At 35.7% G+C, this 27,528-nt stretch overlaps 1 protein-coding gene across 1 annotated transcript in view; it reads left to right on the top strand.

Annotated features, from left to right (window-relative positions):
• Positions 1-27,528, top strand: part of ERCC6L2 (ERCC excision repair 6 like 2) — a 145,612-nt gene that overhangs the window by 44,956 nt on the left and 73,128 nt on the right. Inside the window, exons 5-12 of the mRNA XM_036260814.1 lie at positions 45-206; positions 606-813; positions 5,064-5,204; positions 5,993-6,106; positions 6,398-6,517; positions 17,452-17,523; positions 18,105-18,250; positions 25,807-25,902. Coding sequence (XP_036116707.1) covers positions 45-206; positions 606-813; positions 5,064-5,204; positions 5,993-6,106; positions 6,398-6,517; positions 17,452-17,523; positions 18,105-18,250; positions 25,807-25,902 — 1,059 coding nt within the window. The remainder of the gene's footprint in view (positions 1-44; positions 207-605; positions 814-5,063; positions 5,205-5,992; positions 6,107-6,397; positions 6,518-17,451; positions 17,524-18,104; positions 18,251-25,806; positions 25,903-27,528) is intronic.

Genomic DNA, 27,528 nt, shown 5'->3' with positions numbered 1-27,528 from the left:
AAATGACAGGCTAAGAACCCGCCCCTTTTCTGGTCACTTACCAGTTTGGAGTGGTCAGCTGTCGTCGTGGACGAAGCGCACAGGATCAAGAATCCCAAGGCCAGAGTGACGGGAGCCCTGAAAGCTCTGGAGTGCCGCGTCCGCATCGGCCTCACCGGAACCGTTCTGCAGAACAGCATGGACGAGCTGTGGTGTGTCATGGACTGGTGAGGGAGCGCTTTCTCTCTGGAAGATTACTTAACACGCCTTTGACTTAATATTACCTTGTTTACTAATTATTAGTTTCTGGGGGGAAACACACACACAGTCATTTGTCTGTTTACAAAAGTGTTTGATGCCAAACAGAGTATACAGCATAGAGGGTCCCATGAAAACCTATTTTTGGTCCCTGAAGTAAATATCTGAACCAAGTTACCAATTTTATCATCATCTGATAGTTATTTACTGAAAAACTGTCATAAAGAAAGAAGGTTACGTTTACTTGCTTTTGCTGTCATTTACAAACAAGTGACTTAGTCTATTTCTTAGAAGCAAAAAGAAGCCAATGTTTTTCCTTTCCGATAATTTAATAAAGCCCTAATATTTTTCTTATTGCCTTTATGAAGGGCTGTGCCAGGACTTTTAGGTAGCAGGTCCCACTTCAAGAAGCAGTTTTCTGACCCGGTAGAACATGGTCAGAGACACACGGCAACAAAAAGAGAACTGGCTACTGGCCGGAAGGCCATGCAGAGGCTTGCGAGAAAGATGTCGGGGTGGTTTCTCAGGCGCACGAAGACCCTCATCAAGGATCAGTTACCTAAGAAGGAAGACCGGGTGAGAACCGCATTTGTATACATTATTAATTTCTAATTGTGTTTTATTTTTTTCTGAAAAAAATATTTTAAAGAGGAAATCTATCTCTTGTGATGTCTTTTTTTTTTTTTATCCTCACCCGAGGATATTTTTCCATTTTTTGTACAGGTAGAGTGGGAGGGAGAGAGGGGAAGGGAGAGAGAGAGAGAGAAACATCGACGTGAAGGGACACATCGAGTGGCTGCCACCCGCACGACCAACCAGGGCCGGGGACAAACTGCAACCGAAGTACGTGCCCTTAGCGGGAACCGAACCCGGGTCTCTCCTGACCGCAGGCCGACGCTCTAACCGCTGAGCCAAACTGGCCAGGGCTTGTGATGTCTTTTAAATACAGTTTTTGCCTTTTACTCAGTATGAAAAAAAAATCACATTATGCAGAATTTCAGGAAACATTAATTGAGCCCAATTATTTTTTCCTTACTAACTTTACTAACCTGTCAGCTAACAGGTGTATTGTTAGTATTCATTAAACTCATTTCTCTTATTTTAGAACAAAAATGCTTTTTATGTAAGTTTTCCTCAACGAAGAAAGAAATGCTTCTCTCTGTGTGTTTTCTGTTCATATTTTGTAATTCCTACATTGCCTACTATCTACAATTCAATATATTTGTTTGTACCTTATCTCTAGCTACTGAACCAAAGTTTGTTATTATAGATTTGTTTCTTATAGAATGCTATTTTCAGTGACACAACTAACCTAATTTTACAACTTTGTAGGAAAAGTACAATTAAATTGTATTAATTGTTTAAGAAAAGTTGAGGAGTTGAATTTAGGAGGAATTTTTAAAATATAATATTTCTCTTTTACAGTTTTTAATTATGTGGTTCTTCTAGCTCAGGCAATGGAATAAAGGTTCTATAAATTACAATGAACTAAATCTAACTAATGTCCCAAATAAGTGCAATCCTATCAAATACCCCCCAATCTTATCCTATTGAATATTACTTTAAAAAGATAGATTTCAAAAGAAAATATGATACTGATCTGCAATTGATATAATTGGGGAAATTGATATAACATTTGATTTTTTGATCTAAAGCAAATATTATTTAATCGGAAAACTTCATGAACCTCCAACTTTTAAAAATGTTTTGTGCAATTTAATGTGTATTATTTAGTTGTCTATCTAGTAGGAACAACAAACCGAAAAATTTGAAAAGAAAGTTGCACAAAAGTTTAGAGATTGGGCTCAGAAATATTACAGGTTCGAATTCTCACTCCCCAACTTAGGAGTTTTATGACTTTGAGCAGTTTGCTAAGTCTCTCAAACCTTGGTGACTGATGATACGTGGGAATGATGATAACAGTGCCTGACATATATGGTTGCTCTAAAATGTGTGACATGTAAGAAGTGTTCAGCAAATGTTACTACATGTTTTAATAATACCAACTCAACAATAAAATACCTAGGAATAAATTTAACCAAGGAGGTGAAAGACCTGTACACTAAAAACTATAAGAAATTGATGAAAGAAATTGAAGGAGACGCAAATAAATGGAAATATATCTCATGTTTGTAGATTGAAAGCATTTATATTGTTAAAATGATTTCAAACTACAAAGCTACAGTAATTGAAACAGTGTGGTACTGGCATAAAAATGAAAACATAGACCAATGGAATAGAATACAGAGCCCAGAAATAAACCCATGCATATACAGTCAACTAATGTTTGACAAGGGAACCAAGAATATGTAATGGAGAAGAGGTATTCTTTTAATAAATGATGCTGGGAAAATTGGAAATTCACATATGATAGAATGAAATTAGACTCCTATTTTACACCACTCACAAAAAGTTAACTTGAAATGGATTAAAAACTTAAATATAAGTCCTGAAACCATATAACTTCTAGAAGAAAACATATGAAAAGAGTTCTTTGACATTGGTCTCGGAGGTGATGTTTGGATATGACACCAAAGCACACACAACAAAAGCAAAAATAAACAAGTGAAACTATCAAAGTAAAAACCATCTGTACAGCAAAAGAAACAATAAGAATGAAGAGGCAACCTATAGAATGAGAGAAAATATTTGCAAACCATTTATCTGATAAGAGGTTAATATCCAAATGTTTGAACAACTCAATTGCAATAATAATAATCTAATTGAACAGTGATCTGATCTGAATAGACATTTTTCCAAAGAAGACATACAGATCGCTAACAGGTACATGAAAAGATGTGTAAGATCACTAATCATCAGGGAAATGCAAAGCAAACCACAATTCAACTTTATCTCATGCCTGTTAGAAAGGCAGTTATCAAAAAGATAAGTGATAACAAGTGTTGGTGATGATACGAAGAAAAGGGAACCCTGGGTACACTGTTTGTGGGAATGTAAATTGGTGGAGCTACTATGGAAAATAGTATGGCATTTATCCCAAATATTAAAACTAGAGCTGCCATATGGTCCAGCAGTCCCCCTCCTGGGTATATACAAAGGAAATTAAAGTACTCTCAGAGAGATATCTGAACTCCCATGTTCATTGCTGCAGTATTCATTGTAGTGAAGATATGGAAACAACCTAAGTGTCTGTTGACAGATGAATGGATAGAGAGTTTGTGATATGTAGATAGAGATATGTAATGGAATAGTATTCAGCCATAAAAATAAGGAAATCTGTCATTTGTGAAAACATGGATGGACCTTGAAAGCATTATGCTAAGTGAAATAATTCAAAGAAAATCTTCTGTGATATCACTTACATGTAGAATATTTATTTTAAAAAGCCACAGGAATAGAAACAGAGTAGAATGATGGTTGCCAGGGGTAAGGGGCAGGGGAATGGAGAGATGGCAGTCAAAGGGTACAGACTTCCAAAAGATGAATAAGTTCTGGGCATTGAATGCATAACATAGTGACTATTGTTACTATTGTTAATAGTTTAATAGTTTATACTTGAAAGTTTCTAAGAGAATAGATTTTAAATGTTCTCATCACAAAAAATTTAAAATGTCATTATGTGAAGTCATGGATGTGTTAACTAACCTTATTGTTACAGTAATAATTTTGTAATATTAATATGTATGAAATTATTACATTGTACACCTTAAAATTACACAGTGTTATATGCCAACTATATCTCATAAAGCTGGGGGGAAAATAATAATAACTCAAAATTCCCTCCATACCTTAATCATTGACCCGTCTTCTAGAGTCTCTTTTTATTCTTATATTTACTTTTGTGTTCAAGTAGAATCAAGATATAGCTAATATTTTATGTACAGTTTTTTTTAATCTAGCACTGTTTTATATGGACATCCCTATATTTGCTTGGATGCACATTTTTTTGACAGTGATATTCTGTTGTAGTGATATACACATATAAATAAATGGCTTTTTCCTCTTGTTCACATTGCTCAAAGTCCTGTTATGGGTGTGTTTAGTTTTATGACCCTAGTTACATACAGCTGTAGCTAGAAGAATTTTACCAATTTCCAGTGCTACTGGAAATGTAAGGTAAATTGTATCCCCCATAATTTATGGCATTATTTTATCATATTTTTTTCTCCTTTTGAATTTGGGCACAAAATAACAAGTTACAGTTGCTTTTATGGGTATTTACTTAACTCTTATTATTACTATATTAGGAATTTATAGGAAGATATTAAATACAAATACTTTAGCTTGTTTTCAGTAATAAAAAGCTTTTGATATTTTTCTTTTCCAAATAATTTGGTAATCATAATTCATACATTGTTCTAAAATTATCCATTGTTTCTTACCTAGTTTTTTTATTGACCTAAATTTTAATCATTTATTTGCATGATAGACTAATAATGTGGAACCCTGAAAACACTCACAATGTTGAGAACTATACAGGGTGGGGCAAAAGTAGGCTTACAGTTGTTCATAAGGAAAATAATACAATAATTAATAAATAATAAGAATAAACACTAAACCTACTTTTGCCCCACCCTATATAAGGAAGTCTCACAAGTTAGTTTTTTTCAAATTTTGATTTTTTTAAATTAAAAAACACTTGGAAATTTATTTGAACATAAAGTTATAATTTGTATAATTTAGGGTAGGGTGCTGGCAAAGAATATAGGAGAATTGGGAGAAATTGTCATAATCATGTATCTAGAAGAAAAATAACTTCGTTTATGTGCAGTTTTCACTATTGCAATATATGAAATTTGATGTGCATTGTGATTATTATTGCTATAGAAAAAATACTAATACTTACCTTGTGTTTTTCGTGGCAGATGGTGTACTGTTCTCTGACAGATTTTCAGAAAGCTGTTTATCAAACAGTATTAGAAACAGAAGATGTGACTTTGATACTTCAATCTTCTAAGCCTTGTACCTGTGGCAGTGGTCGGAAAAGGAGAAACTGTTGTTATAAGGCAAGTACTTCAGTTTCATATCTTTACTATCTTATTTTGATTACATCGTACTCTAATGTAAGTAGCAGTTTTCCTCAGACAGTTCCTTACTTTAGAAGTCATAAGTTAGTAAAAAGGGATTGTTTCAAAAAATACTATACAGTATCAAGTAGTAATCACAGCAAAATACAATATTCAAATATATTTCAACACAATATTTTTTTGAAAGTAGCTCCTATTTGATATCCTCTATCTCAGCTTTTATTGGGGAATATCCTACTTTCGTCTTGAAATTTCATTTCATTTTTAGGAAGTTGCATTCATTATCCACTAATAGTAAACTTACTCTTTCATCACAGGCTTAAAACATTATTCTGATGTGAGATATAGTATTTTAATAGAAACTGTTTATAATATAGAAAGTAACTTATTTTTATTTAGGAACAAGTACTTTTTACTTTCTGTCTATATTTTCTGCCCCCTTTTCACCTCTATGCAACACTGCCAGGAACTGCTTACGGCAGCATTTGTATGTCTGTGTCAGGAGGAGGAATACTTTCTGGAATGAGGACATGCTCCCCTCTTTTGTTAAAAACATCACTATATTATGGTTCTCCAAAAAGCAGGATTCCACATTAGTGATTCATACATTTTTTTTTTATAAACAGTTGACCATCATTTTCTCAAAATGTATTGTGCCAATAGTAACCCAATAATAAATACTATTGTAACTGATATACATATATTTTGTGATGCAAGTAGTTACATAGTCATGCTTATTTTTATTTTCTGTATTTCTACGGTTGCAGACCAATTCACATGGTGAGACAGTGAAAACCTTGTATTTCAGTTACCTTGCCGTGCTTCAGAAGGTGGCTAACCACGTCTCGCTACTGCAGCCTGCTAGCACCTCCAAACAGCAGGTTCGGGTTGTGTTTTAAATGTCTTTGTGATGCTATCTGGTATAAATGTATTATATTTGGTATGAAATTTTTTAACCAAATAGCTTTATGTTATTTTTGTATTAAATTTAAGAGGAAACTGATTTGTTCATTTTTTAATTTACATGTCAAAGAAATATATGCACTTAAGTTTTTAATCAAAGTGAGAAAATTTAAACTTAGGTTAAAATAACTCTTTAAAAATTTTCAATTTATACAGGTTTAAATATGTTAATTTGATATATATTTTTTCATCTACTTCTTCCTTTTAAGGAAACACTCATCAGAAGGATATGTGACCAGGTATTTTCCAGATTCCCAGATTTTGTGCAGAAAAGCAAAGATGCAGCCTTTGAAACACTTTCTGACCCAAAATACAGTGGAAAAATGAAAGTAAGTGCTACCCTTTCAGTTTGCATACACACAAGGATGATATGCAAAATATTTACAAATGTACAACAGGGACATCAGCTAATAAGAACAGATGCCCAATCATTCAGAAGAGACAGTGGCCCAAGAAAAATGGTCTGGTTGTGTCTGCATTCACTAGCTCACTAGGAACCTGCATCTGGTGGGTTCTCAGTTAGAAGTGGTTACATCAAATATACTTCAAACTTTCCTGTTGGATTGGGTTCATATCCTCTTAAAAATGGATGCTGTTGCCACATGTATAATAATTTGTCTTCACATTGTTAAGGAAGTAATCTATCAGATAAATGAATGCTAATGCCAGATGGGAGGATGAGGATAGGTTAGGAGCTCAAAATTAGAGAAAGGAACTTCTTGAAGAGTTCTCTGAATTCTCTATGAGAACTCTAAGAGTTTTCAAGGCTCCTGTGTCTAGACTGAATTTTCTTTCATGCCAGCTTAGATTGCAAGGTTGCTATATCTCACCTGTGTAAGGGAGCATTTATTGTACACTGGGAAACTAGCCTGTAGGTGTACTCTTGGGGATGAATTACTGAGGGAGTCGTCTGAAGAGGAAGGCTGAGTTTTCCAGCCATGATCCAGGCCTCTTGAAATACTGAGTTTATAGCCTCCTGGTAACAGAATTCAATTATTTAACCCCTTAATAACTATTGAGAATCTTTATGAATTCAAAGATTTCTACAGAACAATTTCCAACTTTGTTTTAATTAACAAAAAGTAAGTTATTTCTTTTGGCAAAAAAATAAAAAAGAAGTAATTCAAAGTAGGCTTTTGTTGTTGTTGTTGTTGAAGTCCTGGAAATATTTCTAGCAGTTAATTTACATGAGTTCACCATAGTTTAGTTTGACTGGACCTCTAAATTCAATGGTATAAAATGTAAACTGGGAAGATTACCTTAGAACATTGTGGGTATATATATATATATCTGTATTTTTTTATGGAGATATAATTGACATAGAACATTAGGTATGCAACATAATGATTTGATACATACAAATTTTTTGAAATGATTACCACACCACAATAAGTCTACTACCTCACATAGTTACAATTTTAAAATTTTTTTCTTGTGATAAGAATTTTTAAAATCTATTCCCTTTTAAATGTACAATATAGTATTGTTAACTACAAGCACCGTGCTATACAATATATCCCCAGGACTTATTTATCTTATGGAAGCTTGTATCTTTTGACTACCTTCACCCATTTCACCTGGTCCCCACCTTCTGCCTCTGACAACCACTACTCTGTTCTTTGTACATATGAGTCTGGTGTTTTGTTTTGTTTTACGATTCCACATATAAGTGAGATCACACAGTATTTGTCTTTGTCTGACTTATTTCACTTCACATAATTCCCTCAAGGTCTATTCATGTTCTCCCAAACGGCAGGATTTTCTTTTTTCTTATGGCTGAATAATATTGCATTTTATATATCACATCTTTATTCATTCATCCATTGACAGAAACATTGTTTCCTTGTCTTGGCTATTGTCAATAATGCTGCAGAGAACATAGGGGTGCTGATATCTTTTTGAGATCAGTTTCACTCTTTTGCAGGTGGCTGTCTAGTTTTCCTAACACTATTTACTGCAGAGACTGTCCTTTCTTCATTGTAAATTCTTGCCTCCCTTGTTGTAAATAATTGACCATATATATGGTTTCATATCTGACCCTCTATTCTGTTCCATTGACTTATGTGTTTGTTTTTAGGTCCATATCATACTGTTTTGATTATTATTGCTTTGTAATATAGTTTGAAATCAGAAAGTATGATGACTTCAGCATTGGCCTTCTTTCTCAAGATTGCTGTGGCTATTTAGGGTCTTCTGTGGTTGCATTCAAATTTTAGCATTATTTTATTTCTGTGAAAAATTTCATTGGAATTTTGATAGGGATTTTACTGAATCTAATAGCTTTAGGTAGTATGTATATTTTCTCAATATTAATTTAATTCATGAGCACATAATATCTTTCCATTTGTGTCTTCTTCAATTTCTTTCATCAGTGTCTTAAAGTTTTCAGTGTATAGGTCTTTCATCTCCTTGGTTAAATTTGTTCCTAGGTATTTTATTATTTTTGATGCAGTTGTGAGTGGGGTTAATGGGGTTATTTTCTTAATTTCTTTTCCTGATAGTTCCTAATTAGTGTATGGAAATGCAACTGATTTTCGTATATTGACTTTGTATCCTGAAACTACCGGGTGGGGCAAGAGTAGGTTTACACTTGTGAGTATGCAAAACACAGAGTTTATTCTTGTATTATTATTTATTCATTATTTTGTTATTTCCATATGAACTGTAAACCTACTTTTGACCACCCTATATACTGAATTTGTTTATTCTAACAGTTTTAGTTTCTGTTCTTTTTGTGGAGTCTTCAAGGTTTTTCTATATATTATATATAATCTACAAATAGAAGCACTTTTACTTTTTCTAATTTGGATGCCTTTTATTCTTTATTCTTTTCTTTCTGTTTTTTTCCTAATTGCTCTGGTTAGGACTTTCAGTATTATGTTGAATAAAATTGACAAGAGTGGACATTCTTATCTTGTTCCTGATTTTAGAGGACAAGCTTTCAGTTTTTCACCAGGAAGCATGTTAACTGTGGGATTCTTATATATGGGCTTTATTATGTTGAGGTATGTATATTTCTTCTATACCCACTTTGTTTAGAATTATGTATTTTTGAAATACATATGTTTGCCCTGGCCTGTGTGGCTCGGTTGGTTGGGCATCATTTTGTGCACCAAAAGGTTGCCAGTTTAATTCCTGGTCAGGGCATATGCCTGGGTTTTGGACATGCAGGAGGCAGCTGATTGGTGTTTTGCTCTCACATTGATGTTTCTCTCCCTCCCTCCCTCCCTCCCTCCCTCCCTCCCTCCCTCCCTCCCTCTCTCTTCCTCTCTCCCTCTCCCTCTCCCTCCCTCTCCCTCTCCCTTCCTCTCTCTCAAAATCAATTAAAAAAAAAACAACCCTTTAAAAAATATATTTAGTCTGGTGAAGAATATTCTATGATTATTTATCATAACATATTTCAAATTGAATCATATTTTCTAACAATAATAAATCTATTTTTGTCATCCATTTTATTAACTTGTATTTAATTATTTTAAATGAAAAAATATCACCCTGGCCATTTTGGCTCAGTAGTTAGAACATTGGCCTACAGACTGAAGAGTTGCGGATTCGATTCCCAGTCAAGGGCAATGGCATATACTTAGGTTGCAGGTTTGCTTTCCGGCCCTGGTCAGGGTTGTGTAGGAGGCAACTAGTCGATGTATCTCTCTCACATCAATGTTTGTCTCTCTCTCTCTCTCTTTTCCCCTCCCTTCCTCCCTCCCTTCCTTCCACTCTCTCTAAAAAATCAATGGAAAAATGTCCTCAGGTGAGGATTAACAACAACTACATATATATATATATATATACCCACTAATTTAGAGCTGAGTACTAATTATCCCATAACTTAAGCCAATAAAATATTTCCAAACATCATGGCCTCCACTGAAAACTGTATTATCTGTTGCTATTTATTTAAATTTTATTCAGTGGGCTCTTTCCTAAAAAGTTACCACTATTGAAATTAAATGAAATTTTATAACTGTGCACTTTATATTCTTATATATCCTTTAGATATATGATTTTAAATATACTGTTAGCGTTATATAGAAATAATAGTGTTCGATTAGGTTAATTATTGTATTTATATTTTATTCAAAATTTTAAAGGGATAAAAGCAAGCATAAATTGTTGCTGGAGGCTAGGTGTCTTTATATGTGAAGGAAGCATGTAATTTACTTCTTTTGTGAGAGAGCACCAATAAATCAGAAACTACTAGTAACAAGCTAGAGTTATATTTTTAAGGCCGTGTTTCATCATTTGATTAGCAACATCATGTAGTGATTTAGTGATTGAAAACCTATAGGCTTACTATGGAATTATTGCCTGTGGGTTAAGAACTCCAAGTTGCATGTACCTCTTTAATTCATGTGATAAAAGATACTAGTTCTATTTCTCTTGTTATAGATTAGCCTGCAGGTGCAGTTTATTTGTGGACATAGTGCCCACTGGACCCTTCATAGCCTCAAAGCTACACTCATGAACTCTAACTCTTTCTCTTAAGGGTCAAGGTCTTGGTTGATCTCAACTACTATTCAGGGGGATGGTCTCAAGTTGTATTTATTTCCCCAATAATAATCCTCATTTTTCTTTCCCTTGGAAAATGCCACAAAGCCACTTACTAATAGGGGTGGGCTAAAAAGACTAGGAAACCCAGTTTAATGCTACTGTAATCATACAAGCGTCATGTTAATCTCTATGCCTGACTAATTTGAATAAAGTTAGATCAAAGATTTCTTAGCTGTAAACATCCCCAAATTTAAGATTGTTTTTTTAGATGGATTGCCCTGGTCTGTGAAGGATGAGGGAGTAATAAACCATTTGGGTCTGTATTTTTTTTTTTTTTTTTTTTTTATCCTCACCCGAGGATATTTTTCCATTTTTTATACAGATAGAATGGGAGGGAGAGAGAGGAAGGGAGAGAGAGTGAGAAACATCGATGTGAAGGGACACATCGAGTGGCTGCCACCCGCACGACCAACCAGGGCCGGGGACAAACTGCAACCGAGGTACATGCCCTTAGCGGGAACCGAACCCGGGTCTCTCAGGACCGCAGGCCGACGCTCTAACTGCTGAGCCAAACTGGCCAGGGCTGGGTCTGTATTTTTAAGACTCCAGCCTAAGGTGACTACACACACTGTCGTTTCTGAAATTTCTAATAAAGGATGCTAGTTTATAGTTATTAATTTAGTTAATGAGTCTGTTTTTTATTTTTTGAACTAGCCTAATAAAGACCTCCAGTCTAAAAGCATTCATTTTTCTTATTACTTGTTTTTGTTTTTACTGTAAGATATTCAAGAATACCTGAAAATGCAATAGTTATGACACTATCCCAAACAATCAGAGTGGACTTCTGTGCAATATATCCTTGATTTAAAATGTTAATGTCTTTAAGAGAACTAGACAAGCCACAGACAGGGAGAAAATATTTTCAAAACAATAAGGGACCTGTATCTAAAATATACAAAGAACTCTTAAAACTCAACAATAATAAAACAAACAATTCAGTTTAAAAATGAGCAAAAGACCTGAGCAGATACCTCACACAGAAAATATACAGATGGCAAATTAGCAGATGAAAAGATGCTCAACATTAATATATCATTCAGGAATTACAAGTTAAAACAATAATGAGATACCACTATATATCTGTTTGAATGGCTAAGCCCAGAATAGTCACAACACCAAATGCTAGTAAGCTTATGGAGCAATAGAAACTCATTTGTTGCTAAAGAGAATGAAAAATGGTACAGCCACTTTGGAAGACAGTTTTCATTTTCTAATAAAGGTAATTATACTCTTACCATAAGATCCAGCAGTCACACTCATTGGTATTTATTTAAATGAGTCAAAAAATTATGTTAACACAAAAGCCTGCATACAGATGTTTATAGCAACTTTATTCACAATTGCCAAAACTTGGAAGTAGTAAATGTCCTTCAGTAGATAAATGGGACAAACCTGTGGGTTGTCCAGACAATGGAATATTATTTAACAATAGAAAGACATGATCATTCAAGCTACAAAAAGACATGGAGGCACCTTAAATGCAGGTTGCTAAGTGAAAGAAGCCAGTCTGAGAAGGCTACATACTATATAATTCCAACTCTGGCATTCTGGAAAAGACCAAACTATAGAGAGAGTAAAATGATCAGTGGTTCCCAGAGGTTTGCAGGAAGTGGGGAATAGATGGAACATGGGGAAATTTTAGGGTAGTGAAACTATTCTGTATCATACTGTGGATACCTTTGTCAAAACCCATAGAATTGTATTACACAATGAATGAACCCTAATGTGAACTATAGTTAATAATAATTTCTTAGTGTTCATTTATCAGTTGTTGTAAGTGCGCCACCCTAGTGTAAGATGTTAATAAGTGAAGCTGTGTAGCGGAGGGATGGGAGTGGGTGGAAAAGGGAGTCTATAGGAGTTCTCTGTATATTCTACTCAATTCTTTGCTCTGAAAAATAAAGTATTAACTTAAAAAGTTAATATAGTATGGCTGTTGGCTCAGTGGTTAGAGTGTCAGCCTGCAGTCCAAAGAAACCCAGGTTTGGTTCTCACAAAGGGCACGTACCTCGGTTGCATTTTGTCCCTGGCCCGGGTTGGGGTTGTGTGGGTGGCAACCACTCGATGTGTCTCTTTCACGTCGATGTTTCTCTCCCTCTCTCCCTCCTGTTATGTCTGAAGATGAATGCAAAAGTGTCCTCGGGTGATGATTGGAAAAAAAAAAAGTTAATGTATTATGTGAAATTAAATGCATATACTTTATATAGATTCATTTACTTTATTAAAATAATAAACCTAAATGTCAATAAAACTATTTTATATGTTTTCCAAGTGTTAAAATAATTTTAGCCCTGGCCAGTTTGGCTCAGCGGTTACAGCATTGGCCTGCGGTCTGGAGAGCCCCGAGTTCAGTTCCCGCTAAGGGCACGTATCTCGGTTGCAGTTTGTCCCCGGCCCCGGTTGGGTGTCCCTTTCACATCAATGTTTCTCTCTCTCTCTCTCTGCCTCCCACTCTATCTGAACAACAACAACAACAAAAATGTCCTCGAGTGAGGATAAAAAAATAATAATAATAATAATTTTACCTGATCTGTGACATTTTTACCCAACATTTTAGTTATCTGAGTAGATTTTTATTTTAACTTCATAGCTTTTTTTGATGGATTGTAAGGTAGAGGTCAGAGTTAGGACAGTGTCGTCTTCTCTTGTTCAAATATTAAGAGTGTTATATTGAATATAAATATATTTATACTAAAAAAAATTAAATGTTTATAATTGAATAAATAAAATTACTTAAGTATTTATTGAAAAATTCTAAAAAACCTTAGACTCTGTTCAGAAAATTCCTTTTCTTTCCTCTGTGGGTTGCTTTTCCACAGTGTTCTCGAGCTGTCATTACCGGATGTGGAAATACCTGCTTTTAAAACAATAGTAAAATTCTTATCAACAGGCTTTGGATCATTTGCTTCCTCCCTAAAAGCACTGTGTGTAGGAGAAGATTATTGACATTTTGAGGCCAAAATCAAATCTAGAGTCGGGGCTTACTGTAAATAGAGAAACAGAGAGGAGAAAATGAGAAGAGGTATATATCTGACTGATTATTTTAAGAAAATAAATAGCAAGACTTTTAGAATCTAGAAGTAATGAAACACATTTTATTGCATCTGTCTAGGGAAAATGTTAATACTTCCTAAAAGGAATGCTACTCTGTAATTTAGTTTCTGAACATATTGTAGGTATAAAGAAAGTATATTTTAGAAATTAAATTAATCCTTTTAAATAGGTCCCATAATCTTAAATGCTTCTTTTTAAATTAAAACAAGATGAGATGATATAAAAGTCTTTGGAACTTTACCTCATCTTTCATAATATGATGATGAATAATATTTCATGTAATATCTAGTACTTTATTTCTCTTTAACTTGCCAAAAATGAAGGTAATTAGGAAAGCTGACTGCGGTTATGTTATATAAAAATACTTTTAAAGAAATTATCAAGTGATGTTTATATGTACAAAATGTACTTTTTTTAGGTGCTAAAACTTGGTTTTGAACTTTTATTTAAAAATATATTTGCAAACATAAAATTTAGGATGAAAAATGCTCATTTGAAAACATGTAATGACTTAATATTTGCAAACATATACAGATGGTTAAAATTCATACCATTAAAAATGATGATGCAGTGTTGCACTCATGCAACAGAAAGAGTCCTGCTGTAATTCCAGACTGTCTTCTCCCTGCCTTGCAGGGAGCGGAGACTGCGGGACACTGAAATTCATGAGAGCCACGTGACCAAAGGAGTAATATGGGATTTAAAAAAAAGCCATTTAGAGTATATTTTAAAAGCATATTTAATTTGCATCTCTCTGATGATTTGTGATGTTGAGCATTTTTTCATATGTCTCTTAGCCATTTGTATGTCCTGTTTGGAGAGGTGTCTATTTAGTTCCTCTGCCCATTTTTAAATTGGGTTCTTTGTCTTCCTTTTGTTGAGTTGTATGAGCACTCTATATATATTGGACATTAACCCCTTATCACCTCACACCTGTCAGAATGGCCGCCATCAACAAATCATCAAACAACAAGTGTTGGCGAGGGTGTGGAGAAAAGGGGACTCCAGTACACTGCTGGTGGGAATGCAGACTGGTGCAGCCACTATGGAAAACAATATGGTGTTACCTCAAAAAATTAAAAATTGAACTTCCATTTGACCCACTGATCCCACTTCTAGGAATATACCCTAAGAAGCCTGAAACACCAATCAGAAAGAATATATGTACCCCCATGTTTGTAGCAGCACTATTTACAATAGTTAAGATCTGGAAACAGCCCACGTGTCCATCAGTAGATGAATGGATAAGAAAGCTTTGGTACATATATACAATGGAGCGCTACGCAGCTGTAAGAAAGAAAGATCTCTTATCCTTTGAGACTACATGGAGGGACCTGGAAAGTGTCATCCTAAGCGAAACAAGCCAAACAGAGAAAGACAAGTATCATATGATCTCACTTATTTGTGGAATATAATGTTATCAGTCTGAGGAATGGGGTAGTCCCAGAGACGTGGAAGGTGGAGTACAGACTGACAGACTCCAGAAGAGGGGGTGGTGGGGGAGAGATAAACTACAGAACTTATATGCATGTGTGCATGAACAATGGACATGGACAACAAAGCTGGGGACAGGGTAGGGAGGGAGGGGAAGGGGGGAATCAGTGGGGGGAAAAGGAGAAACATCTGTAACATTAATAAATAAATAAATGAATGAATGAATGAATGAATGAATGAAAGTAAAAGCATGTTTACGGCCCGGCTGGTGTGGCTCAGTAGTTGAGCATCACCCATGTACCAAGAAGTCACCAGTTCGATTTCCGGTCAGGGCACATGCCCAGGTTGTGGGCCTGATCACCAGTGGGGGCATGCAGGAGGCGGCCAGTCAATGCTCTCTCTCATCGATGTTTCTATCTCTCCCTTCCTCTCTCTCTAAAATCAATAAAGAAAAAAATTAAATTAAAAAAATAAAAACACATTTAAGGAATCACACAGATAAAAGAAAAACACAATTTTGCATTTCCTCACTCTTTTTTCTTTTGTTTCTTTTTTTAAAATTCTCACCTGAGAACATTTTTCCATTTTTTTGTTCAGATAGAGTGGGAGGGAGAGAGAAGAGAGAGAGAGAGAGAGAGAGAGAAACATCGACGTGAACGGGACACATTGAGTGGCTGCCTCCCACACGACCCCAGCCAGGGCCGGGGATGAATTGCAACTGAGGTACATGCTCTTGACTGGAATTGAACCCATAACCCATTGGTCAATGGGCCGACGCTCTAACCATTGAGCAAAACCGACCAGGGCACTCTTTTTTTTTTTAATCCTCACCGGAGGATGTTTTTCTATTTATCTTCAGATAGAGTAGGAGGGAGAGAGGGAAAGAGGGGGAGAAACATTGATGTGAAAGAGACACATCGACCAGTTGCCTTCTGCATGACTCCGACAAGGGCCGGGGACGAACCGCAACCGGGGTATGTGCCCTTGACCGGAATTGAACCCGTGACCCTTTGTTCCACCGGCCGATGTCTAACTGCTGAGCCAAACCAGCCAGGGTGCATTTCCTCACTCTTAGTGAACAACATTGCATCTTAGCACAAATCAAATATGAAACCAAGTGAAACATTGCACACATCTTTCTTGCTGAAAAGCAGGCTCTTTGAGGGCCTAGTGCACTCAGGGAAATGTTCTCAAGGACAACTTTTAAAAAGCCCAGTGTTGCCCTGGCCTTTTTGGCTCAGTGGTCAGAGCATCAGCCCACAGACCAAAGAGTTGCAGGTTCAATTCTGGTCAAGGGCACGTACCTCGGTTGCAATTTAGTCCCTAGTCCTGGTTGGGATCATGTGTGAGGCAACTGATCAATGTGCCTCTCTCACGTCAATGTTTCTCTCTCTCTCCCTTTCCCCCATTCTATCTGAAGATAAAAAAATGGAAAAAAGTATCCTAGGGTGAGGATTAAAAGAAAAAACCCAGTGTTATAGTTGCTTTACTTGGTGCAGATCTTATCATTTTAGACCCCTGAAAACACAGGGCACAAGGTACTTTGAAATATAGGCAAAGAAAACCAGATAGGTAAGAGAAACATGCTCAGCAGCAAGAATGCAGGACACATGTCCCTGTGATTCCTTGTCTTCACAGGGACCCACTTCCTGGGCCCACTTGTGCCTGAGCCACCCCTCATTCCTCTGTGTTTCTGCATTTGCCCAGAGTTACAGTATGATGGCTGATTTTGTTTTTAAGCTGTTGCATTATTAGTAATACAATGGTAGATATGGCCTGTACTACCAAAAGGAGAAAATTTCAAACTACATTCTTTGGAGAGGAGAGTAGTAAAGCTGCATTGTTTAAAAAGATTTACCTAGTAGTGGATTTGATGGGGTTTATGATTTTTACAAGAAAACATAGGCAGAAAAAGAACAAATTCTTGACATGCAAAATTGGGTCAGACATATCCTATACTAAGCCTGTGCATCCTCTGGCAGAGAAGGACCCAGGTCAGCTCAGGCTCTTAACAAAACACCACTCTGATGGTGGCCCAAAAACCTTAGAAGGAAAACTGGACAGTCACCTGCAGATAGCACGAAATGCTTCTCCTGACACTGACAGTCATTTGAAAACTTAGGACTCAAAGTCACACCTTACAAATCTCAGGAGACATGCACATTGATGCAAAGTGTAGTCTTAATTGGAACTGGTTCACTGATGTTCTGTGGTTCATTTCCAGGTCCTTCAGCAGCTTTTAAATCACTGCAGAAAAAACAGAGATAAAGTTCTTCTTTTCTCCTTCTCAACCAAGGTGAGTTGGGTCTGCAGTGTATTCTGATTGACCCAGCCTTAACTCCTGAAGCAGAAAGCCTCCAATACGTAATGGCATCCAGCCCGTTTTTCTGTCTTACACGTACTGTAGGAGATGGTAGTGAGGTAGGTGACTTACAAATCTCCAGTATATCAATTAAATCTCAATTATGTCAAATAGCAAACACAAAGATAGATTTTTAATTTTCTGTTGATGTTTTTGTTGATAATTAAAATATTTTTAAGACATTTAAGATATTTTAAAATGAAATGAATGAAATATATTTACATTAATGACTTGGCCAGTGGTTTCCTTTTTATTTGATTTTAATTTTTTAAATTAAAGATTTTTTTTTTCTTAAAAGATTATTTATTTAAAAGAATGGTTGCTGAAGGTTAACATCAGTTTCAGGATAATGAACTATATGGGTCAGAAATCAGAAAAATATTTGTTGCTCTTATAACTATAAGAAATAAATGGTGAGCATCAATAATTAATACTTAGTACATTTCCTCTCTGTAACGGTCTGAAGCTTGTTAAACCGTGATTTCAGCGTTGCCCCCGTCCGTGCTTTCCCCTAGTTGCTCGACGTGCTGCAGCAGTACTGTATGGCGGCGGGCCTTGATTACCGGCGGCTCGATGGGAGCACCAAGTCAGAGGACAGACTCAAGATCGTCAAGGAGTTCAACAGTACCCAGGATGTTAACATTTGTCTTGTCTCCACAATGTAAGAGAATAAAACTTGATAACTTGATTTTCATCTAATTGCTTTTGAGAGTTAGGGTAATTTTAAAACTATTACTGAAGTTTCAATGATTATGCTCATATTGCTTTGTTTTATTTGGCTTTAAGGAGAAGCAGCAAAAATGCTATTAATTATAACTAAAATAATAGTTTCTTGAGTTTTACCTAGCCTTTTCTCTCAATTCCCTTATCATCACTGAATTCCCCTTTATATGCGTGCATTTATAAAGATAGAATTTTTGAAAGGAATTTTTTATCGTAGTGTTTTGACTCATGTCCATGGTCAGAATGAGACTGAATTAAATAATTGAGTTATTAGTCAAATAATAAAAAATCATTTGTAGCAGTGGTTTGCAGACTGTCCTCACAGAGCCCTAGCGAGTTGCCCCGGGTTGCTTGACCAGGCCTTTCCCTGCTGTGTCTCGACCTAATATCAACCAGAGCAGCTTCACATTTATCAGGTTTGATTCAGGTTAAATCAGTTCTAACACCTGTTTACAAATCTCTAATTCAAACCTTTTAAAGACTATACACACTTTAAAGGAAGAGTTAAGTCAATATAATACCTAAGTAAAATTCACCTTTTGGGGACTAACAAATCCATAACTATTAGCATTTAATGTAGTATTTTATAGATTTGCTCCCATTGTCTTTCAAAAAGAATTTCGGGGGTTTTAAAAATAAACTTATGTAAAACGCAAAAAGTAGGAATAAGTAAAAAATTACTTAAATGAGGAGAAAATGCTATATATGATGAGTGAGCTACTTACTGTTGAGCAGTGGAATTATCCTCGAATTCTTGCAGTGAAGGCAACAGGAGAGAAGGTGTGGATTCCCGAGTTCCCGTGAATGAATTCAGCTCGTAATTTCTCATGGGAGTCCTTACATACAGATCATTAAATGGCATAGAATACTGTCTTCAGTTAACTTTAATTAAAAAAAAATTCTTAATTTTTAAATAATTTTTTTGAAGTAATAAATGCCTTCAGCAGTATAAATAGTACAGAACTTAAGATAAGTAGTCTTCTCTCAGGCAAGTCACCCCCAGTCGAATTTGATGAGATCTGCCATAAAGCTCCTAGTGATCTCTTCAACTTTATTATAAATTTCTATTTAATCCATCCATTGAATCTTTAAAGATTGTATTTTTCATGTTTAGAAGTTATACTTGATATTTTTCAAATCTGCCTGTTTATTTTTTACTTATATTTTGTTCTTCATGGTTTCTAGGCTTTCTTTTATTTCTTTAGTAATTTTAATCTTTTTTTTTTTAAACTCCTTTTGAATGGTGTTTTTGCTCTATTAAATCCCTGTATTTGGAGGTGCTGATACTTCTATTTGATGTTTCCTCTGGCTCTTGCTTATGGTAGATGGTATCTTCACAAATTTTTAAATTTTTTATTTTGAGCTTATCTTCAGAGGGTCTTTTTCCTCTTTGGAAATCCCTTGGTGTAGGAGTTTTCCACTTCTGTGGCTTTGCTTTGACTTCTGCTAAGCATCTCAAGAGATGGGAAGGAAAGAGTTTTAGATTCTTAATTTCTTGTAACTGAATTCAAGAAGTAAATTTATTGCCTAAGTCTTTACCCAGCAAAGAATAGTACCTAACATAATAAATACATTCTTCAGCTGTGTTTTGCAAAAAGCATAAGCTCAGTTTTTGTTTTATTTTTCTAATTTTGCAATAGTTTATATTTAATTTCTGGGTGTTGTAGCAGAAGTATTATCACATTAGCTTATTCCATCATGTTGCCAGAATCCTAAGTCTTCGTTATCTTTTCATATATCAACATTACACAGCTTGGATTCTGTTATGAAAGAGGAGGACTTAATCTTCTTGCACTAGCATCTCCCCACTGTTAACACAGTCTTTATTATTTGTCTATAAATTAATTGTGTACTTTAAATAATGTACTTCAGTTTTTAATGTTTTAGTCCATCTACTTTCTACAGTATCTTCTAAGTGCTTGTAATGGGCAGTATTGGCATCAGCACGCCTCCACCCTTCTACTTTGTTACCTGTTCATAGTTTCTCCTACTAGTTCACCTCCTACCTCATCAGGGGCATTAGGAGTTCCACAGAGTCCTGCAAAAATAACCAGGTCTTTCATACTCTCCCTATAGGTTGGCTCTAAAATTTAGAGGCTAAAGAACAGCATTTACATTATTGTGATTTTGTAAACATTGTTTAATGCTGGACCACAGAGTGCTAGGGTAAGTTCTCTGAATGTTTGTGACCTCTTGGCCAATTCAAGGAGTCTTAACATCAACCTAAAGTGAGTTATCTTTTCTAACACTTCATTCATCATATGGTTACACAGTTCAGTTCACTTCATTTTTTTTTTTTATCCTCACTCGAGGATATTTTTGCATTTATCTTCAGATAGAGTGAGAAGGAAAGAAGGGGAAGAGAGAGAGAGAAACATCGACGTGAGAGAGACACACCGAGGGGTTGCCACCCGCACAACCCCAACTCAGGCTGGGGACAAACTGCAACCGAGGTACGTGCCCTTAGCAGGAACCAAACCTGGGACTCTCTGGTCCACGGGCCGATGCTCTAACCACTGAGCAAAACCGGTCAGGGCTCACTTTATATATTTTTTTTATCTTCACCCGAGGATATTTTTTATGTTTTTGTTGTTGTTGTTGTTCAGATAGAGTGGGAGGGAGAGAGAGAGAGAGAAACATCGACGTGAAACGGACACATCGAGTGGTTGCCACCCGCACAACCCAACCAGAGCTGGGGACAAACTGCAACCAAGGTGTGTGTCCTTAGCGGGAACCGAACCTGGGTCTGTCTGGACCACAGGCCGATGCTCTAACTGCTGAGCCAAACCGGCCAGGGCCTCACTTCATATTTTAATCATAACTTTCTTATTGCTTTTCCCTCAGTGTCTTTTTGCCCTTTATAATAATAATAATAATCTTCAGTTATTAGTAATTCACATTCACACTTTCTCTTTTGTTGACTCCTGTGTGTCCTGAAGAACTTTGTCCTGAAGCTTTGGTCCCCTGGTTGTAATCTGGACTGGTGGTCCTCTAGGCCTGACAAAGAACCTGCCGTGAAGTCCTTCCACTGCTCTCCTGCACTGGACCCACTGTCCCTGAATTTCCTGCCATCTGCATTCTTGGCTCGCCTCCTTGTTTCACTGGAGAATGTCTCCAAGTAACTCTGAGGTCAGGATCATAGAAAGTAAAACGTCTGCATCTTCGAATATCAGAAAATGTCTTTTATGTGCCCTCTCACTTAATTGCTACTTTGGCCAACTATAATAGTTAACAACTAACAATAAAACTTAATTCATTGGAGACATTTTTTTGTGGAATATTACGATGTGGTTAAAATATAATTTTTTATATTCTTATTTGATATAAGAATAGAAGGACCTAAGGAATGAATAGCCTGCATGCTCATTATGGGTCTGTCTTAATTCTAGTCCTCGGTTTAAAGAGGTCTATATTTTATTTTATTGCTTAAGGAATAGGACTTTGCTGTTAGTCATATAACAACAGAGGTACAGATTTTAAAGTTCAGATTTCTGAGTTGCATTATCATGAAACAGAGAATCATCTCATCTCCAGAGATAAAGTTTAGAGATTTTTTTTAAAAGGAGCTTTGTCTCTGCTGTAACTCAGCCAGCCTTCAGTTGTAACTTCAGAGTCTCTTGGGAGATGGCTACCTCAGCTTGTAGAGGCCTCCCGCGCCTTACACAGGGTGTTTGGTAAATGCATGTCAGACTCACCGACGGGAAGCTAACGGACACAGTTGGTTAGATTTATTTTTGGTGTTGTTCATTTAAGTGTTAGACAATATTTCTTAATTTTTAAATTTTATTTTAGTTATATCTTGTTGATTTTTCATGTAATTATATAATCTAAAATCTTCAATTTTTTCCCATCACAATATTAGATAAACTTTTAACTTCTCTTCTGCTTGCTTTGTATCTAAGTCCTACCACTCTCCTAATTTACCCATTTTTTATTCTTTCCACAGCTCTCCCTATTGTTTGAGTTCAAGTCTCTGTGATATCTTTATGCTATTACCTCTATAAATAATTTTCCAAAGACTACAGTTCATTTTCTGTTGGACACTTAATTTGAAGTCAGGATACTTTGGGTTTGTCAGGCAATATTTAGGTGCCCCTAATTATTTCAGTCCCATGAATCATAGTTTGAAAGGCTCTTAAGAAAAATAATTTTGTATTTCTCTTAACCTCATTCCAGAGAACTATATCGTAACTTCTTCAGAAAGATGAGATCATTTTTTTGTTATATCTCCCAAAAGAGAGATTTTAAACAACTCTTCAAATAAGTCATTAGAATCATATTATACATTTGTTGTAAAACCCTGCCTCTTTATTTGTTATGTTGTCTAACAAGTCTCACACCTCTTTGTTCATTCAGTTGTCTTCATTGGTCCTAACTTACTGTAGGATAAGAAAAGTAACAGATTTTATTTTTTGCCTCTGAGGAGCACTATGAGCAGTAAATGCTTTACAGGCATTATGTGTACAGTTCCATGAGCATTTAAAGAATAGGCATATCAAGAAAGACCATAAAAGGATGATAATGTTTAAACTGGCCCCTTATAGATAAGATTGCATTAAAAGGAGAAGCAGCTTTACATAAAGGGCATTTAGGCAGAGATAACAGCATACGTACAGAAATGACTGGAATTTAAGTGGTTAGAGCTTAGAATACATGGAGGGAAGAGCTGGGTATATAACTGAATAGGAGGAAACATTAGTTAATTTAACAAAAACTATATTGAGTGTTCTGTGACAGGTTCTGGAGAAGAAAAGATATAAAGGGTTCAGACCCAACTCTTTTAAAGTTTGTAACTAAAAAATAATGAGGATGGAGGGAATAGTTGTTAAGAAATATGTAAAAGGCTAGTTTCAGTAGAGTATGGTAAATGCAAGTGGAAGGAGGCACAAAGGAGAAATATTAGTTCATCCTTCCTTAGCAATGCTGAAGAACAAGTAGAAGTTAGCCAAGCAAAGGAGAACAAAGAAAATTGCAAGCAGTGTATGAAGAAAACTTTAAGTATATTGGTAATTCCATGAGATAAAGTCCAAAAATACATGAGTTGGTCTCTGATGGATAAGAATTGAGGGGTTTAAAACAGAGAAGTGACACACTTAGTTTTTTATATTCAGTGCCTAAAATAATTTTATGTAATATGAGAATGGATTTAAGGTCTGAGGTAAGAGAAATAATAAGGGCTTGAAATAGGGCAAGAAAATAGAAATGGAGAAGGAACTAGGGAAAAACTTTTGAGCTGAATTTGAAAAGATGTGATATTGGATGGCTTTTTATTTTTTGTGGCATTTTTTCCCCCTTTTAAGTCTTTCAGTGACAAATTCTCTTAGTTTTTCCTAATTGAAGAATGTCATGATTTCCCTTTCATTCCTGACGGATATTTTTGCTGGATATAGAATTCTGGATTGACAGATTTTTAAGCACTTGAAAAATGTACTGCTTCCTTCCGGCCTCCATGGTTTCTGATGAGAAATCCACTGTCATTTGAATTGGTTTTCCCTAAAAGTAATGTGTCATTTCTTGCTTACTGCTTTCAAGAATTTTTATTTGTCTTTTGTTTTCAGAAGTTTAAACGTTTTATTTTATTTTATTAAAAAACTTTTTTTTCTTTATTGATTTTAGGGAGAGAAGAAGGGAGAGGGAGAGAGAGATAGAAACATCGATGAGAGAGAGTATCGATTGGCTGCCTCCTGCGTGCTCCCCACTGGGGATTTGGCCCACAACCTGACCAGGGATTGAACTGACGACCTCTTGGTGCATGGGTCGACGCTCAGCCTCTGAGCCACACTGGCTGGGCTGTTTTCAGAATTTTAATTATGATGTGTCTTGGCATGGATTTCTTTGTATTCATCTGTTTTGGAGTTCATGCAACTTCTTGAATCTGTAGGTATATGACTTTTCCAAATTTGGGAATTATTTAGCTGTATGTCTTCAAATACTTATTCATTCTGGAACTAAAATGATACGAGTTTTATTGTCCCTCAGATCTCTAAGACTTTCTTGCCCTTTTTCAAGCCCTTATTATTTTGCACCTGTAAGTATTATTTTATTGGCTTCGTAACTGTCTTCTCTACCTCAGGTTCATATTCTTTTAGGATATTTTTTTGTTGTTGTTCAGATTGGGTAAACAATATTGACCTTTTCTCATGTTTATTGATTCTGTTCTCTGTCATCTCCATTGTACTATTGAGTACATTCCAGAAGTTTTATAATTCAATTATTTTTCAGTTCTAAACTTTTCATTTGGTTTTTCTTTATATCCTCTCTTTCTTTGCTGAAATTTTCTAATTTTAGTTTGTTTTGCGCATATTTGTAATTTCGTATCAAAGCATTTTTATTAGGACTGCATTAAAATTTTTGTCTAACATCTAATATATTGTTATCATTTCTTGATTGTCTTTTCTCATCCAGATTGAAATTTTCCTGGATCTTGGTATGGCTAGTAATGTTTTATTGTATGCTGGATATTTTTAGTATTTTGTTATAAAACTTTATATCTTATTTACATCTGTTTTAGCCAGACACCATGCCAGCCACATAGGGATGGAAATCCATGTTTTCTACTTGGCTTCTCTTGACATCCTGAGAGTGAGGTGCTTCATTACTATTTCTAGATGGCCTCCACTGATAGCACAGAGGGGGACCTGGTTATCCCCAAGAAGAAACGAAAACCCTAGCTCCTTAATCAGTCTTCTCTAACACCACCCCAGCGGAAGTTAAAGGTGCTTCATTACATTCAAGCAAGAGTGGAAGTTTAGTCTCCTCTCTTAGTCTTTACTGATCAGGTTGAGGGTGGGGCCACAGATTTTTTTTCCATGATGCTTGCAGGAATAGACTGCTTCTTGTCTTAACATTTTTCTGTCTTAAAAGGCTACCTCTTTCTTGGTTCTTTGGCTAAAGGAAGAAGGATTTACTTGGGGCTTTTTTTGTCTGTGACTCTTGGCATTTCCAGTTCACTAGCTTCTCCAGAACCCAGCCTGGGATACATTGGGCAGGGGGAAAAGCCCGGAAGCTCACTGCTGTATCATTCCTCATGTCTTATAGTTCTAGCCAGTCTCTGTGTTCTCTGTCTTTCAGTGTCTTATACCTATTTTATATATAATATCCAGGGTTTTCATTTAGCTGCACTTGGAAGAATAAGGTGAAGTATATCTACTTTTGGCTTTATTGTTTAAATGTGTATATTACTTTATTTAGCTGCAACATACTAAAATTTTTTTTTTTTAATTTTGTTAGGAAAATCTTGCAGAAATAATATTTGAGTATAACCAGCATAGACTACTTACATGGACTCTGTCAGATTTTTTAGGGATATTCAGAGTGGTAGAAAAACAATATTTTATAGCTATTTCATTTGTGACATATTTGTGTTTTAATCACCTAACGTTTATGATGTGAGTACAATATTGTTTTCATTTGGTTATAGAAATCTGGTAAATTAAGTTATAGAACAACAATTTTTTTTTTCCTGTTTTAATGTGTTCTTTCTGTTTCTTCCAGGGCTGGTGGACTAGGCCTGAATTTTGTTGGTGCCAATGTTGTTGTATTATTTGATCCTACCTGGAATCCAGCCAATGATCTTCAAGCCATTGACAGGTATAATACTGGCAAAATGTAAAGTGACCTGGAAATACTTTTAATCTAAACATTTTTCTGAATTGTTTAGGTTGCTTATCATATGACTGTGATTAGAAGATAGAGAAGACCTTGTAAAAAAAAACCTAAAAACTTCTATTTAAGATAACCATGGATTTCTGAATCCAACTGGCAGGCTGATAATAGCTGTTTATTTTTCATTCATCTCAAAATCCCATTATTATGTCAGAAGAAAGAATAAGTCCATAATAATTTAGGAAAATAGGAAAGGTCTCTACTAGTAGATTAGAAGTTTTGAGGAACTCCTGTAATAGACAAGGAAAACAGAATCTATATGGTCAAGAAACCACAATCCAAAGTTGAAAGGAGAACACAGAGAAAGAAATTAGTATTTTAGAACATAAATAATAACTTGGTTGAGAGAGAAAACATACATAGATACATGTTGGTAATATTTCTAAGTTCCAAAGATAAAGAGAAGGGCTAAAAGATGCTGGAGTAATGCCCTGGCCGGTTTTTCTCAGTGGTTAGAGCATCGGCCTGCAGTCCAGAGAAACCCAGGTTCGGTTCCCGCTAAGGGCACCTGCCTCAGTTGCAGTTTGTCTCCCTGGCCCTGGTTAGGGTCGTGTGGGTGGCAGCCACTTGATGTGTCTCTCTCACATCAATGCTTCTCTCTCTCCCTCCCTCTTTCCTTCCCGCTCTATCTGAAAATAAATGCAAAAAAAAAAAAAAAATGTCTTCAGGTGAGGATTAAAAAAAAAAAAAAGATGCCAGAGTGAGACGGAGGGAAATAAAATTATTTATAAAAACAAAACAAAACAGTTTATCAACAAAGGTACATAAAGCAATTTGTGACATCAATGACATAAAAGTAGGGGACAGAGCCATAAAGGAGGTTTTTTTTAATACATCTGAAGTTAAGTTGGTATCAATTTAAAATAGATTCTTATAACTTTTGGATGTTATATGCAATCTGCACAGTAACCACAACTATGTGGATAATATATACAAAAGCGCATGAGAACAAAATAAAAAGTATGTCACTAAAAAAAACAGGTAAACACAAAGGAAGGTAGTAATGGATGAAATGAAGGACAAAATAGCTATAAGGTATACAGAAAACAAAGTGGCTGAAGTAACTCTTTCCTTATCATTGATTACTTTAAATATAAATGGATTAAACTCCCTGGTCAAGAAACATAGATTGGCAAAATGGATTAAAAACAGTATCCAGCTCTGGCCAGTTTGCTCAGTGGTTAGAGCATCAGCCTGTGGACCAGAGAGTCCCGAGTTCGACTCCTGCTAAGGGTACATACCTCAGTTGCGGTTTGTCCCTGACCCTGGTTGGAGTCATGTGGATGGTGTCCAGTTAATGTGTCTTGCTCACATCGATATTTCTCTCTCTCTCCTCCTCCCTCTCTCCTTCCTGCTCTGTCTGAAAATGAATGCAAAAATGTCCTCAGGTGAGGATAAAAAAAAAATCAGTCTCTTAACTGTATGCTGTTTATAATAAGTCTAAGGACATACATAGGTTGAAATTAAAAGGATTAAAAAATGTATTTCATGTAAAGAGTGACCAAAAAAGAGGAGGGGTGATTACGCTAATATCAGACAAAATAGACTAAG

The sequence above is a fragment of the Molossus molossus genome, unplaced genomic scaffold, assembly GCF_014108415.1.
Source record: "Molossus molossus isolate mMolMol1 unplaced genomic scaffold, mMolMol1.p scaffold_m16_p_14, whole genome shotgun sequence".
In the NCBI taxonomy this organism is placed as follows: Eukaryota; Metazoa; Chordata; class Mammalia; order Chiroptera; family Molossidae; genus Molossus; species Molossus molossus.
The sequence above is the reverse complement of the archived record's forward strand: the minus strand, read 5'-3'. Positions and strand labels throughout refer to the sequence as shown.